The sequence below is a fragment of the Lampris incognitus genome, chromosome 1 (genome assembly GCF_029633865.1).
Source record: "Lampris incognitus isolate fLamInc1 chromosome 1, fLamInc1.hap2, whole genome shotgun sequence".
In the NCBI taxonomy this organism is placed as follows: domain Eukaryota; kingdom Metazoa; phylum Chordata; class Actinopteri; order Lampriformes; family Lampridae; genus Lampris; species Lampris incognitus.
This window is the reverse complement of record NC_079211.1, coordinates 141919078-141934278: the sequence shown is the minus strand read 5'-3', so window position 1 is coordinate 141934278 and position 15201 is coordinate 141919078. Positions and strand designations below refer to the sequence as shown.

The window sequence follows — 15201 nt, the reverse complement described above, 5'->3', positions numbered from 1 at the left end:
AATTGTAGCAGGTGGATGTATTGATATAGTGGATTTTTTTTTCTGTGAAAGTTGTAGAAATCCAACAACGGGTAAAAGTGACTGATATTGCACCTTCTACATTTTCATGAAAAGTGCTATATAAATGTAATTATTATTATTAGTAGTATTAGTATTACTGTTATAGTTATTGTCTCCATAAACTTAGCACTAGTACTCTCGTATATATATATATATATATATATATATATATATACCTCTTCTAAACAGATACAGACCTATTTTGAACATCCGGTACAATCGGTAAGTTAAAGAAGACACAGCAGTGATAAACAAACACCACAGTACCTTCCCCAAACTTGTTTTTGCAAAGAAATACACATTTTATAAGAGCAAAACAATGATAACAACATTGTGATTTTATTAAACAAAATCATGTGGAACTTTTTAAAAAATCTACACGATTAATTAAAATAACATATACACACTCTCACAGTTTATATATATATATATATACAGTATATACACAAAAATGTGCAGCATTTGATACATTCTCTTGTCACATCACATTGTCCAGGATTTTTTGATGTCATATTTTAGTTGCATGGTAGATTGACTACCTTTGACTTTTTTTGGCTGTATGTCAAGGTATTTCATGTCGTATTACATGCTTGACAATCTACTACTACTACTTTCGGCTGCTCCCGTTAGGGGGCGCCACAGCGGATCATCCGTTTCCATCTCCTCCTGTCCTCTGCATCTTCCTCTGTCACACCAGCCACCTGCATGTCCTCCCTCACCACATCCATAAACCTCCTCTTTGGCCTTCCTCTTCCCTGGCAGCTCCAGGGAAGAGGAAATATTAACATCTAATTAATATTGACAATATTAATATCTAATTAAACAGCACGTCCAGGTTCTCTAAAATCAGTAAAGCAATAAGTCACTTTATCCATTCTTGATCTGCACATAATCTGATAGTGTTTTTTTTCCGGTTAAAGACCATTAACAGCAGGAACAACTGCTCAGAAGTGATGGATAAACCTTGCAGAAGTAACCAAGAGAAATGTCCTCGGAGGACCCTTTTCCAAAGCGCCCTCTTGGGCAGAGCCAATGAGCAGCTCACGACCAGCGAAGGCTCGTGCGAGTTGGGCGGGTTGACCACATCCTGAGATTGAGATCGAGAGGTGTGACTCAGATCTTCTGCCGACACAGTGGACATGTGCCAAACTCCTGGATGACTTTATGGCCGCACTTGTGGCACAAGCAGTTATGGCCGCACAGCAGGGTAAGGGTGGCCTCGCGTGTCATGCACACCACACACTCCCTCCCGACTTCCGGATCTATAAGAAGAGAAGGTTCGCATTTCATGACCTGGGTTACACACACACACACACACACACACACACTGTAGCCAGCTGAGCTAAGTTACTGGTACGGCGTCCAGCAGTTGGCTCACGCCGGCTGCTTCGAGATAACAGTCGTGAAATGTTCCTCTCGATGTTTTGCTAGACCTGTGCTCTAGTCTTCACCATGGTTTTATGTTGAACAAGCCAATCCCCCCCCCTTTTTTTTTTAAATAAATTTATTTCTAGTTTTTCCCCTTTATCCCACCCGATTAACCCAGTGGCATATGGCCGGAGCTCTTGTCGAATAACTCCCCTGGCTCACGTTTCCACAGGAAGGAGACAGTCGTAACACCAGCTTCCTTCAAACTCAAGTCGGCTGGTCTCGCTAGTTTACCCGCTGAAGCCTCGCATGGATTGCATCACCCTCAGGCCGCGAAGGAGGCGTAGGGAGAATGCTCTCGGTTGCTTGGCTGCAAGCGCCCGGATGGGCCAGAGGGGTCGCTGGAGAACGACGAATCCTCGAACACTACACCGATCTGCACCCGCTATCCCTCGGGTAAGGGTGGCCTAATGAAGGCCGTACCCCGCGGACGCTCTGGCCGTGACCGGTTACGGCGAGTCTGGGATACGAACCTCCCAGCCGCAGGACGAGCGGATTGCAAGAACGGTGGTTTATTCTGCTCGGCCATCAGAGCGGCCCCGCCCCTTTTCTCCCCAATTGTACTTGGCCGTTTACCCGACTCTTCTGAGCTGTCCCGGTCACTGCTCCACCCCCCTCTGCCGATCCGGGGAGGGCTGCAGACCACCACATGCCTCCTCCGATACATGTGGAGTCGCCAGCCGCTTCTTTTCACCTGACAGTGAGGAGTTTCGCCAGGGGGGCGTAGCACGTGGGAGGATCACACTATCCCCCCCCCCCGCCCAGTTCCCCCTCTCCCCTGAACAGGCGCCCCCGACCGACTAGAGGAGGCACTAGTGCAGCGACCAGGACACATACCCACATCTGGCTTCCCAAGCCGGAGGTAACACGGGGATTCGAACAGGGAATCCCCGTGTTGGTAGGCAACAGAATAGACCACTATGCTACCCGGACGCCCAATAAACAAGCCAATAATGTCGGTTGATGTGATGACTGATGACAACGATGGCATTTTAGACAACCAACCCTTTCTTACCTGGTTTGAGTGCCTGATAGGGGTAGCTGTCGTCCATATCTTCCCAGAGGCACATTGAGCCACAATACAAGTCAAGAACATCGTTCAAACTGTTGTGATCATTGGCTTTAGTAGTTGAAGGAATGGGTACAGGACAGGACCTTCTGATTTGAAGCATTTCCTTTTTTGCTGAGCCTGAAGCAGAGAATAACAACAACATAAGGGTTGATGATCTGATTCACAGACTAAGTTTGCAGGCACGTTCAGTCTCATTGCCTTAATCACTGTACAAGTATGCGCCGTATGCAGATTGGGTGTAATCCATCTTTAAACATACCCAATAGAAGAACGGAGCTCGTCTGTCCGTAGACGTCTATCATGGCCCACAGTGGTCGACTCAGGTCCACTCCTTTCAGCAGTTTGTATTTTGTGCCGTTGTTCCACTTGACGTACATGTTACCACCATGAGAAACCCAGAACTCCAGCTCGGAACCTGGGTCGCAGTGGACCTCGGGTATAGCAGCGGCCCAGTGCCCAGGCACGTCTGTGAGGTCAGGGATGACCAGAGAGGGCAGAGGCCTGCCCGTGGGTGGTGTGGTGGTGAACCCTAAGCGCAGGGCTCCATGCCAGCCATTGCAGCTCTTCGCCACTCTCAGACGAACTCGCTCTCTGACCCGCAGCGGGCGGCTGCTGAACACCAGGCCCTGTTTGAACGTGGACTCGGCCCTCTCCGCCAGGCAGTTGTGATGGCTCAGACTGACCTGGGTCCCCAAAGCTTGACTGTGGAAGGACAAAGGGCCCAGGCAGGAAACTCTGCACTTGTGTGAACCGTCTGACCCTACGGAAGACGGGAGAGGAGGAAAACATGGCAAAATAACTGGAATGCATTTTTTTCGTGTTCCAAACAGCAAGCGGGCTAAGGTCAAAATATAAATTCCAATGATAAATGTGTTGATGAAGGATGAACTCAACACTCTGTTTACAAAATCATGTCGTTAATCATTTATTTTATTATAGAAATGACCTGATTTTACGGCACCACTATCAGCTCCATATTGCCGATAAACCCTGCAAACAGCCAATAAAAGCATTTAACATTTAACTACCATTAATGGCTCACATTAGACTGATTTGCATTAATATTTATTAATAGTTTTTTTTTCATCTAATTGCTGTAAGACTTGGTGACATCCTACACGCCAGACATGACAACTACTACTACTTCCACTGAATTTCAGGTGTTTATTTGAATTTCGTACATCCGTTGCGTTGCCAGTCAAACACCCCCAGCCGTCGGAAGTGAACGGTGAGATTACGATAGAAGGACAATGAAATTTAATGAAAGACAAACACAAAAAACCTCAAAAACAAATCAAAATTGACATATTCAAAATTTGATTAGTTTTGAATGTGTCAATTATAGCAACTCACACACACACACACACACACACACACACACACACACACACACACACACACACACACACACACACACACACACACATCAACCTATACTTGTGGGGACCCCCTCATCATTTAACTCCTGGCGGTCTGTCCAGGGTGTGTCCCCCCCGCCTGCCGCCCAATGGCTGCTGGGTTAGGCTCCAGCATCCCGTGACCCCGAGAGCAGGATAAGCGGTTTGGATAATGGATGGAAGGATTCAATCATAAAGCCTTGCTGATAAACAACCCTGTCTTTTATAAGCCTCACGGTGGACTGCGTAGGTTATTTTCACTTTCATTTTTACTAACAACCTTGGACTTTGGGTGACCCGCCTCGTGTGCAGCGATAACGCCGGTGTTTTCTGTCTCGTTAAGCAAAAGCTGCTGCTCGAACAGCAAGAGCCGAGGCCGCTGGTAAAAGCAGCAGGTGGATGGACTGCAAAAAAAAAAGAAAAAAAAAAAGGTGCAGGATTCTGTCTCTCCCATCTTGCCACGTGCTCTTGATTTTGAGCGCGGTTATTTCTGGGTAAAGTTCATCAAACGAACCGCTTCGGTTTCACGTTCGTTGCGTTTATTGCGCTTATCATTGCACTCGCATCGTTTAGCACATCCGCGCGTTTTCTGCTCACGAGTTTCCGAATGACCGTCGCAAGTCAAAATGGCCTCGCCGATCGACGTCGCACCCACCAATTCTGCGGCTTTGACCACAGCGCATCAAGCGGTTGCGAATGAGAAATTGTGTTAGTTTGAATACGTTTTCTCATTTAGCGGACTTTTGCTCCTGCGAAGCAACTTACAAGAGACACCGCAGGGAGCAAAGTTCACTACGTGGTTGGTTTGGACGTATGTCCGTCCATCCGTCCGTCCATCCATCCATTATCCAAACCGCTTATCCTGCTCTCAGGGTCGCGGGGATGCTGCGGCCTATCCCGGCAGCCATGGGGCGGCAGGCGGGGGGACACACCCTGGACAGACCGCCAGGAGTAAATGATCATCGATTAATAATTCAATCTCAACACAGATAAGACAAGGCCGCCAGGCCATCACAGGGCCCACACACACACACACATACACACATTCATACCTCGGGACAATTTAATATGGCCGATTCAGCTGACCTACATGCCTTTGGACTGTGGGAGGAAACCGGAGCCCCCGGAGGAAACCCACACAGACACGGGGAGAACATGCAAACTCCACACAGAGGACGACCCGGGACGACCCCACCAAGGCTGGACTACCGCGGGGCTCGAACCCAGGACCTTCTTGCTGTGAGGCGACCGCGCTAACCACTGCGCCACCGTGCCGCCCCTCTAAATTAGTGCTGGTTTTACTGTGTGTGTTCTTGTGGCGCTTGTAGTGTTTGTATGTGTGGTTTTGTCTTTGTGCTGCACTGCCGTGGGCTGGGGGAAATGGTGTTTGGTTTCATTTCATGTGCGCGGGTGCACGAGGGGAAATGACAAATGAAGTGCTCCTGATTCCTTCCTAAATACTCATCTCATCACAACTGAGAGTGCACATTATGTCAAATCCGAGTATTGTAAGCGTGCAACGGGAAGACGACCCATATTCACACGAGCAACAGAAGATTCACACAGTAAATTAGATGGACGATGCCACAAGTCATCATCACTGGCACATCATAGCCGACAGTGCATATCAAGTGCAACTAGTGTGAACGCACAACAGGTCGATCACCAATCGTGGTGTGAGTAATGGTAGGGGATTCAAACTACAAATTAGCTGGACCATACAATATATATATATATATATATATATATATATATATATATATATATATATATATATATAAGTTTGATGGATGAAGGTATCGATCCGGCTCGTTCCACCATTTGGGAACACATGAGGGATAAAGTCTGGACGGAGACCTCCGCCCTATCGACGAGGCCACAGGCGGTAGAATCTGAGACAGCGGCCGTGTTCAGTTATGAGTCAAAGTGTTTTCTTTGTGAGTGGAATCATTTCTGTCAGTTTGGACCAGAAGCACAAAATCCACCCCCGTGTGAACCGTCTGACCCCGCAGAAGACGGGGGAGGACAAAAACATGCAAAAATAACTGGAATGCATTTTTTTCGTGTTCCCAACGGCAAGCGGGCTAAAGTCAAAATATACATTCCAATAATAAACGTGTTGATGAAGGATGAACTCAACACTATGTTTACAAAATCATGTTGTTAATCTTTTTTTTTTATTATAGCAATAACCTGATTTTACGGCACCACTATCAGCTCCATATTGCCAATAAACCCCGCTAACAGCTAATAAAAGGATTTAACAGTTAACTACCATTAATGGCTCACATTTGACTGATTTGCATTAATATATATTAATAGTTTTTTTTTATCTAATTGCTGTAAGACTTGGTGACATCCTACATGGCAGACATGACAACTACTACTACTTCCACTGAATTTCAGGTGTTTATTTGAATTTCGTACATCCGTTGTGTTGCCAGTCAAACACCCCCAGCCGTTGGAAGTGAACGGTGAGGTTATGATAGAAAGAAAAAGACTATCATTCATATTAAATTAATTTTGAATTAATATGTCAATTTTAACAACTCTCTCACACACACACACACACACACACACACATGCCGTGTCACCCTATACTTGTGGGGACCCCCCTCATTGATTACATCCATTCCCTAGTCCTTAACCGTCATAACTACATGCCTAACTTTAACCCTTACCCTAACCTAATCCTAACCCTAATCTTAACCCTAAACCATAAAATAGACCATCTTCCTCATGGGGACCCATAAAATGTCCCCACAAGGTAGGTGGTCTCAGGTTTTTCTATCCTAATAGGGACACTTGGTCCCCATTAGGACAGAAAAACCTGAAACACACACACACAATAGAGAGAATAGTAGACTTAGGTTACTGTCACTTTAATTTTTACTAATAATCGCTGGACTTTGGGTTTCTATCGGTCTCGACCCGCCTCACGTGCAGAGATAACGCTGCCGTTTTCTGTCTCACGTTAAGCAAACGCCGCTCCTTCTATAGGAGGAGCCGAAGCCGCAGGTAAAACGAGCAGGCGGATGCGCTGCAAAACAAAAACAAAACAAAAAGATGCAGTATTCTGTGTCTCTCCCATCTCGCCACATGCACAGATTCTGAGCGTGGTTATGAAATTGTTTGTGTCAGGTTTAACTGGAAACACAGCGGATGCCATTACAATATCTGGACCTGTTTCCTTCCAGGCATCCTGGCGGGGAACTGTGTGTCATGATCATTCAGCGTGTTTTCCTCTGGTCTTGACGAAGACGATACACAAGTTGCTTATTTTGCTCAGACAGGTGGTGTACTTCTGGGTAAATGAGGCGAAGTGCGATAATAAGCGGGAGTGAGGTTGGTGCAAAGGTAGTGCAACAGAATTAGAAGGTGAATTTTGTTGTTTTATGATGGATGGTTTATGAACAGGTTTAGCGGGGTGATCTATTTTAGACGGGACTACAAGCATTAGCAAAACAAACAGCGCGAGCGTTAATCATCAGTGCAGTCCAAATCCAGCGTATGATGATGATGACAAAAATAACAGCTTCCAAACGTCTCCCATTTCCTTTCACTATGACACTGTAATGCCCCCCCCCCCAAGTTTCCTTCACTATCCGTGATCTGTTGTTACACATCTGCAGTGGTGGGATTCACGGCCACCTGTCAGTCATGTTAAAAGCCCGGCACACGCCCGGCTTGCAGCCTTCCCTCGCCTTCGCCTTGCATCCCCGATTCATGTGGAAAGATTCTGAGTCGCCCACCCACAACGTAAACTAAAATTGGCGACTTGACCGCCCATGCCTTACATGGCTCTCGGTAGATTTAAAGAAATGCACGGAAACGGGCATTTTTTTTTTCTGAGCACGTCACCGGACGGATAAACTAACACGCTATACGATACCTTAGTACACATCAGGCAAACATGTGAATGCAATGTAAGGTCTATTCTATTTATAATACATTCTCTCGCCTCCAGACACTATTATCACACCGTAGCAAAAATAAATAACATTTGCCAAATATGTGCATGAAAATTATGTCATTATCTTGTTAGGTGTCGGACTTCTGTCAGTCATACATTCAAATCTATTTCGACGCTGGCAAGCTAACATCAACTTGGAACATCCTGAGTTTTGTTGTTTGTTTTTTGGTGGATGAGAAAACATTGCATGCTGCATATCACGGATGTGGACTGAGTCAAGGTGACAGAAAAAGGATTTCTCACCCGGGTCCCCGAGCACCATCTTGTTGGCAGTCATCATTGCGTCTCGTGTGTCTCTAGTGAAGCTTCCCCTGCATCCGTCTCCTCTGGTTGAAGTAGCTGCAGGCTTTTTATGAAGCCTAATCAGACAATAAAACTTCGGCACATGTGACCAATGTTTGGAAACATGCTCCACCAGCAGCTGGGTGAGCAGCAGAAGGGGCAGGGCATAGGGAGGAGACTGGACTTTAGGAAAAGTACCAAAAAGAAGCGAGAGGGAAACAAATTCCCCCTCCTTTTTTGGCTCGGTGCCAACGGCATTTTTCATCAACGCTCATTAGTTCAGAGAAACCCTGTACTTGAATGATTTCACCGCGACTGACTGTCATCCTGAAACTGAAATCAGAGCTATCAGAGCTGTTAGAGCTGTTAGAGCTCAAACATTCCTGATAAACTGAACAGGTCTCATGACCGATGAGTGATCAAACGTTTCCGTCGAATCAGTTCCTCTGGACACATTTCTGTGACTTATCAAATTAACTACTTCAAGTTTTGCATTCATTATTGCACTTTGTTATTTTCGTGTTTCCGTCTCGAGGCCTCGGGAAACCTAATTTTATTTTAAGGCGTTAGTATGAAAATGTACAGCATGTATTACAATATATGTCTGCTAAGTTGTTACAACACACAGGATTTCTTTTTCCGTTTCCGTTGCCTTGATGTGACGTTAACCCAAAAATAACACGCAACTGCTTTTGTGCACACGGGGACATACAGGTTATAATCATTTAAAAGGCTTTTTGCACTTAAGCAACGGCACATAGCTCAGCTAATGAAACCGGAGAAAGCCCTGCAAAGAGATCATGCCATAACAGTACATCTGCACATTTTTTCATACTTTTCCAAATGACCACAAGTGAAAATGGTGCAGACCGACTAATTCGGCGGCTTTGGTCAAAACGTATCAAGTGGTTGCGTTTGAAAACTGAACGTATGCTAATCTTTCATCTACTGTCCTGTAAGAGTGGTCTGTGGGACAGCAGCGCTTCGAGATTTTTGCTGCCCCCCAAAGGACACTTGCAACTTACTATGTTGGAAGTCCTGACCACGATCCAGGAGGAAAATTACTGAAATTCCCAGATGACATCATCCTTACCCGCCCATGGAAAACTACTCGCTTTCCTGGTATCCTCTGCAACTGCCCCCGTGTGGCGGTTTAGTAGGGGGGGGCACAGAGACATTAGATCATTTATCGTAGCCCCCCCCCCTTCCCATCCACCCCTGTACGTCTGTGTTATGTTGATCTGTTGTCTTGTTTCACCCCGCTTACTGTAAAGCGACTTTGAGTGTGAGAAAAGCGCTATATAAGTTTAATTTATATTATTATGAAACAACTCAAATAACTGATGATCATTTATCAAATAACAATTTTACTCTCCATTTGGCAACGTCAGTACAGTTATTTGATAACAATCCGATGTGCAAGTTATCCAGATCATCATATTAGAGTAGATTAGATTACTCTTTATTGCCACTGCACAGAGTACATGTACTGAGGCCACAAAATACAGCCTGGCATCTAACCAGAAAGTGCAATAGTGAAAGTTCAAGTTCAAGGTGAAATGAATACGAGTGTAACAGCTGTAATATGGAATGTCAATAAACATACAGTATGCAATGAATAATGTACAGTATGTATACAGTGCTTAAATCTATATAGCAGTGTAACTGTATATAGAAATAACAAAGCTATGCGAGTGGGCACGAGTAAATAAATACAGAGTAAAAATATAAACAGAGTATCTTAAAGTGCATGCACATTACAGTGTGCAAAGTTTAGTGTGTCCAGTGTGACAGACGACAGATAGGCAGTGCAAAAACATGTGCGTACAGAAATATGGTTTGAAGATTTACATCACCACCTGGAAGGCCGATAAAGCAACTGTTCAACCGAACACGCTTGTGCTCCCTCTTAACGCCTTCACGCATGCGCAATAACCCGGGTCAGAAAATCACAGCGAGTTGAATCGGTTCAGCCGGACACAGGGCGTGCTGAGAGCTGTTGCGTCGATTTCTCTCAATAAACCGCTGCGTCCGGATGAACGGATCCAGCCTCTTGTGAAACTCCCTCTTTACTTCACCCACGTTGGTCATTTCACTCTGCGGCTTAGTTATTTGCGCTCTATTCTCGTTGGAATTTCCACCCCTGCTCATTAAATCTATTCTCGGTTCTTATCTCGTCGGCGTTTCTTATCGTCGGGTACCTGTGGGCGGGTCCTCTCGGCCTGACGTTGCACCACGTGTTCGGGGGAGCCTGGAAGCCCACGCGACGTGCGGCGCGTGCAGCATGTGCGGGAGGTGGATCCAGTCAGGGCCCTCGTGCCGCTGTCCGGCCGACACGCCATCTTCCCCTCGGCATTACAGCGTCAACGTGAATCCGAAAGACGCGTTTCGGGCCTGAGGGGCACAGGCGCGTCCCCTTTAGGCAGAACAACGCGTTGTGTGACGCAAGTCAGCGCGCCACACGGCCGGCCTGCCGGACAGTTCATGGCAACGGCGCGCCAGCTTTTAAAGCCCTGTTTGAATCGAAGTTACATGTATGACGGCTGTACACATGCACATAACGGGTGACTTGGCGACGAGAACTGCTTCAAAACTTGGACTTCGCCGTCTCTCTTCCTCTCTTTCTGCGGTTGTGTTTGTCTTTTCAAACTTTATCTCTCTTTCTCTCTCTCTCTCTCTCCTATCGCTCTCTCAAACTCGGCCCGATCACGTGGCCGATCTCCAGACGACCCTTCCGGTGCGTCAAAGGTCACGTGCTAGGAGTGGCACGAGGCAGGCGTTCTCGAGCCCCGGAAACTCGATCAGCTTCTTGATGTGTTTTCACCAGTTATAACAATCGGTCCGCTTTCTGCTTGAATGGTTAAAATGACACGTTCAAAGTGCAAAACTTGAGATGCTTTGCCTTAATAAAGACGAATGAGCGTTACATCAAGTCTTATTATCCTACCTATGATTCGCTGCATATCCATCAAAGGAGGGGTTCGCGTCATTGGCCAGCAGGAAACAGTACAGCAATGTGGCGAACGCTGACCTTTTGTACACAAATTACATTACCATCACTGGTTTTTACATCTACCTTTCTTTAGCTCTGAACTAGGGAGCAAAACGGCCCAACGATCTTATTTTGTGTTGTTCAGACTCGGCCAAACTGCCTCGGCTCCGCCACATCTGGTCAGCCAAGGCAGGCAATCAAAAATCAACTTGTTCCCACTCCACCTGTTCAAAAAACTATTAATCTGCAGCCTTCCAATAAAAGGCTTGGCTTTCACTAGGGAGCCAATAGAGATGCATTAAAGCTGCGAGAGCCCGGCCAATCCAAGACGGCATTCTAATGTGGCCTATCTTTATCAAGGTGCCACTCCATTTCAAGATCCTGCTTATTTATGACCGCTGAGGAGAGAGCTATCTGATAAAGGAGGAGCTATCTGTCTTCAGGACCAACTGCAAATTCTTCTTTCCCGAGGGGTTCGGCTGTAATTGGAACCATGGAATTATCCCAAAAATTATCTTTGGTTGAGAACAGGTGAGAGGAGGCAGTGAGGAGGGCTTTTCTACCAGACCACTGTCCACTGCTTTGGTACCAGCTTTTGTATGCCTGGGACTTAGGGGAAATTGGTAAAAAAAAAAAAAAAAAGTAGTTATACCAGCGATTGTTCTCATCGATTTGTAAAAATTGACAGACCGTGAGTGTGTTCGTAGATCAGTCTAGTATTTCTGAGAAAGTGAACGCCTGGGGGCCCAACTGGGGGCTCTACCTGACTGGACCTTCCTGGGTGAGACGTGGAGGCAGAATCACTTCCCATGGATCCAAACATCCAGGGGTCTTTCCTGTTCAACAACGGCCTCAACCAGTTTCCCTCGGATCTCAAGGCACCGGTGTGCCAGTACTCCGTGCCCAACTCCTTCTATAAACTCAACCCTTGCCTGAACAGCCAACTACCAGCGGGGACCCCTCACGGTATCACCGACATCCTCAGCCGCTCCATGGTTGGTATGGGTTCGACGGCCACCACTACCCTACTGTCCGGATACTCCACCGTGGGGGGCTTCGGCCCAACCGTCACCGGTGCAGGGATGTACTATAACCGAGACTACAACTCTTCCCTGGGTGGCTTCGCCAAGCCCGGCACCGATTGCCCCATGAAGGGTCGCAGCGTCAATTGCTGGGCAGAGGGCGGATACGACTGGAGAGGAGGGAGGCAGCAGTGCACTAACAGTGAGTATAAATACCCAAGTCTGAACTCAGCATCCAGCCAGTCACCGTGTCTGTATCAGACTATCTCCAGATGTCTCTCCAGACTGACTCCTGTGATCAAACGCTGCTACCTAGCATGAGTGATGCAGAAATTGCCACATGCTATAATGTCTGTGGGTTAATTCAGTTCAGTTAAATAAATCTTTTAGCAATAAAACAGTCTCGTAACGCTACAAAATTACACCATGTATCAAGCATACAGACGCACCGCAGTGTCTGATAAAGGTTTTTTTGCCCTCATAGTGTGTCTCTGAAAACCCTAAATGATAGTGCAATAACGTTCCAGGGTTAGATTTATGATCATTATTCTTATCAATTAAAATATCTATTTGCATTCTTCTTCATCTTTTTTTTTTTACAGTGAAGATGGATGATGGGCTCTCATGGCATTTCCAAAAATGCAGTGAAAAATAAATGAATAATGTTGCATATAAAAAAAAGAGGTATCTGGTTATAAATGGAGCATTTGGGGTCCTGCTATTTGTAAGATCCTTTTAGTAAAACTGTCCTTGTCTGATCACTCTGCAGTCCCCTGTCAGTGAGCAGTAAAGTTAACGTCAGATTCACATTTATTGTCTTTCTCATCCACCACCGGGTAAGTCTGCGTATATGAGGAATTGGGACTTGTTGGGCTGTTCGCATCCAGCATAGGACGTAACACAAGATTATAAGAAAAAGCCGTATATGCAAGTCGGCAAGAAAACGGGGGGGGGGGGGGAAGCGGCACTCTTTCGTATTGTGTGTGTGGAAAGGGCACGTAAATAATTTATTACAAATACTTTTCCATTAAGGGATTGTAAAAGGTGGTTTCTAATTGCAAAAAAAAAAAGTAAAATTAAAACATTTACAATTATTGACAGAAAGTGTGCGTGATTCCCATTGAGCGTATGAGCGCTCCGGCGATAAAGGCTCGGTCCTGTGTAACAACCTCTGTGATGTTTTCTGTGCTCCACACCTTCAGACAGCGGTCCTCTGGGGGAGATGTCCGGCCGGAAGAAACACACCAGGCCAACTTTCAGCGGACATCAGATATTTGCCCTGGAGAAAACCTTTGAGCAGACCAAGTACCTGGCGGGGCCCGAGAGAGCAAGACTAGCGTACTCCCTGGGCATGACCGAGTCACAAGTCAAGGTGGGATTTTTTGTGCTTTTACACTCCGGGGGTATCCACATTTGCTCTTCTCTTGCTGCAAAGTGACCCAAGTGGGGAAGTAGGAGAGGCTTTGAATCTCCGTCGCCAGGCTCAAACGCGCCAAACGATTTGCAAAGATCACAAGAAGATGGGATGGGTTTGGCGAGACGCCACAACTACTCGTCTGTCCGTCCTTTACTCTGACATCGGGCTCTCGTTGTGTATGAGCAACCAGCAATTATAGAATATGCCAACACGATCTGGGTCACTTTGTAGGAAGAGTGCGCAGGATGGGATGTGATCAGAATACACATACACACACACACACACACACACACACACACACACACACACACACACACACACACACACACACACACACACACACACACACACACACACACACACACAATAAGTGAATAATCGCGATAAATAATCGCGATTATCATTTGGGCCATAATAGTGCAGCCCTTGTGTGTGTGTGTGAGACCACACAGCTTCATATACCCATGCTGAGCAGGATTACTGTGATCATACTTAAACTATGGTGCCACGAGAATCCATGAACTCCAAGAAACATATTCATGCTTACACACACAGACACAGACACACACACACACACACTGACTATATATATATATCCTTCGACCAGGTGTGGTTTCAGAACCGTCGTACCAAGTGGAGGAAGAAGAGCGCCTCCGAGCCGAGCTCCACGCAGGCCAGCCACGGAGGCCAGGGAGGCGAGGCCTCCGAGAACGAGGTGGAGGACGAGGAGTACAACAAACCCCTGGACCCAGACTCCGACGACGAGAAGATCCGGCTGCTGTTGCGCAAGCACCGCAGGGCTTTCTCAGTCCTGCGCCTTGGACCTCACCATGTCTGACACACACACACACGGACACACACGCACACACGCGCACACACGCACACACACACACACACAACCCCTTATCAGAAGTGCATGTTATAGCAAAAGGTATGAATATAGGTTTTTAAGCATGTTCGAAAAGAAGCCACTGTGTGTTTAGCCTACAAAAGGACGTTGCCGAAGAAGACACGACCAATCTGAGTGGAAGGTGGGCGCTGTGGAGGGAGCTAGAAAGACGTTTACGTTGTCGAGCCGGTCCCCCCCAAAACCCGGCCTGTTGTTTTCTAACCCTGCGACACGGCGGCGTCACCGAGGGCAGCACACCTGTCTTAGGGAGCTGTTGCCGGGTAAGTAGTGTGAGCTTGCAGAAGTGACTGAGCGGTTCCGTTATTCCCCAGCGTTTTGCGTTACAGCCGGCTGCGTTTGTAATCAGCGACGAGATTTAATCGGTTTTGTGTTTGTTCGGACTCTCTCGCAGACTGTGCAGTTCACGTGCAACACATACAGGCCCTCTCGCCCCATCAGTCTGAACGTACAGTTGTATTTTACAAGTTTTACAAACATTGCATATGCATATATATATATATATATATATATATATATATATATATATATATATATATATACACACACACACACGTGAATAATATATTTTATGGCATCACGATATCTTTCCAACCCCTATTCAGATGTCACGTGGTGTTAGGCCTAGAATCACCATTTCTGATGTTGAAT

General features: G+C 46.4%; 2 protein-coding genes across 2 annotated transcripts; one reads left to right on the top strand and one right to left on the bottom strand.

Moving 5' to 3' along the window:
- Window positions 1-372: 372 nt before the first annotated feature.
- LOC130114806 (E3 ubiquitin-protein ligase NEURL3) lies at window positions 373-10702 on the bottom strand. Its single transcript, XM_056282736.1, has 5 exons — window positions 10414-10702; window positions 8174-8351; window positions 2820-3320; window positions 2504-2677; window positions 373-1322 (listed from the first exon to the last, which is right to left on the bottom strand). Exons 1-5 carry the CDS (start codon window positions 10552-10554, stop codon window positions 1174-1176), a joined length of 1143 nt encoding a protein of 380 aa, XP_056138711.1. The 5' UTR covers window positions 10555-10702; the 3' UTR covers window positions 373-1173.
- Window positions 10703-10895: 193 nt separating this feature from the next.
- Window positions 10896-14994, top strand: nkx6.3 (NK6 homeobox 3). Its single transcript, XM_056282744.1, has 3 exons — window positions 10896-12428; window positions 13429-13598; window positions 14251-14994. The coding sequence occupies exons 1-3, from the start codon at window positions 12014-12016 to the stop codon at window positions 14479-14481; spliced, it is 816 nt and encodes a 271-aa protein (XP_056138719.1). The 5' UTR covers window positions 10896-12013; the 3' UTR covers window positions 14482-14994.
- Window positions 14995-15201: the final 207 nt, after the last annotated feature.

Excerpts from the sequence above, each read along its gene's own strand:
- LOC130114806 (XM_056282736.1), bottom strand. The coding sequence starts at position 10,554 with ATGGCGTGTCGGCCGGACAGCGGCACGAGGGCCCTGACTGGATCCACC. Across the intron at positions 8,352-10,413 it reads CCGAGAGGACCCGCCCACAG|CTGCTGGTGGAGCATGTTTC; the intron begins GTACCCGACGAT and ends CTGCTCACCCAG. Across the intron at positions 2,678-2,819 it reads GAGCTCCGTTCTTCTATTGG|GCTCAGCAAAAAAGGAAATG; the intron begins GTATGTTTAAAG and ends TCTCTGCTTCAG.
- nkx6.3 (XM_056282744.1), top strand. The coding sequence starts at position 12,014 with ATGGATCCAAACATCCAGGGGTCTTTCCTGTTCAACAACGGCCTCAAC. Across the intron at positions 12,429-13,428 it reads GAGGCAGCAGTGCACTAACA|ACAGCGGTCCTCTGGGGGAG; the intron begins GTGAGTATAAAT and ends CCACACCTTCAG. Across the intron at positions 13,599-14,250 it reads TGACCGAGTCACAAGTCAAG|GTGTGGTTTCAGAACCGTCG; the intron begins GTGGGATTTTTT and ends TCCTTCGACCAG.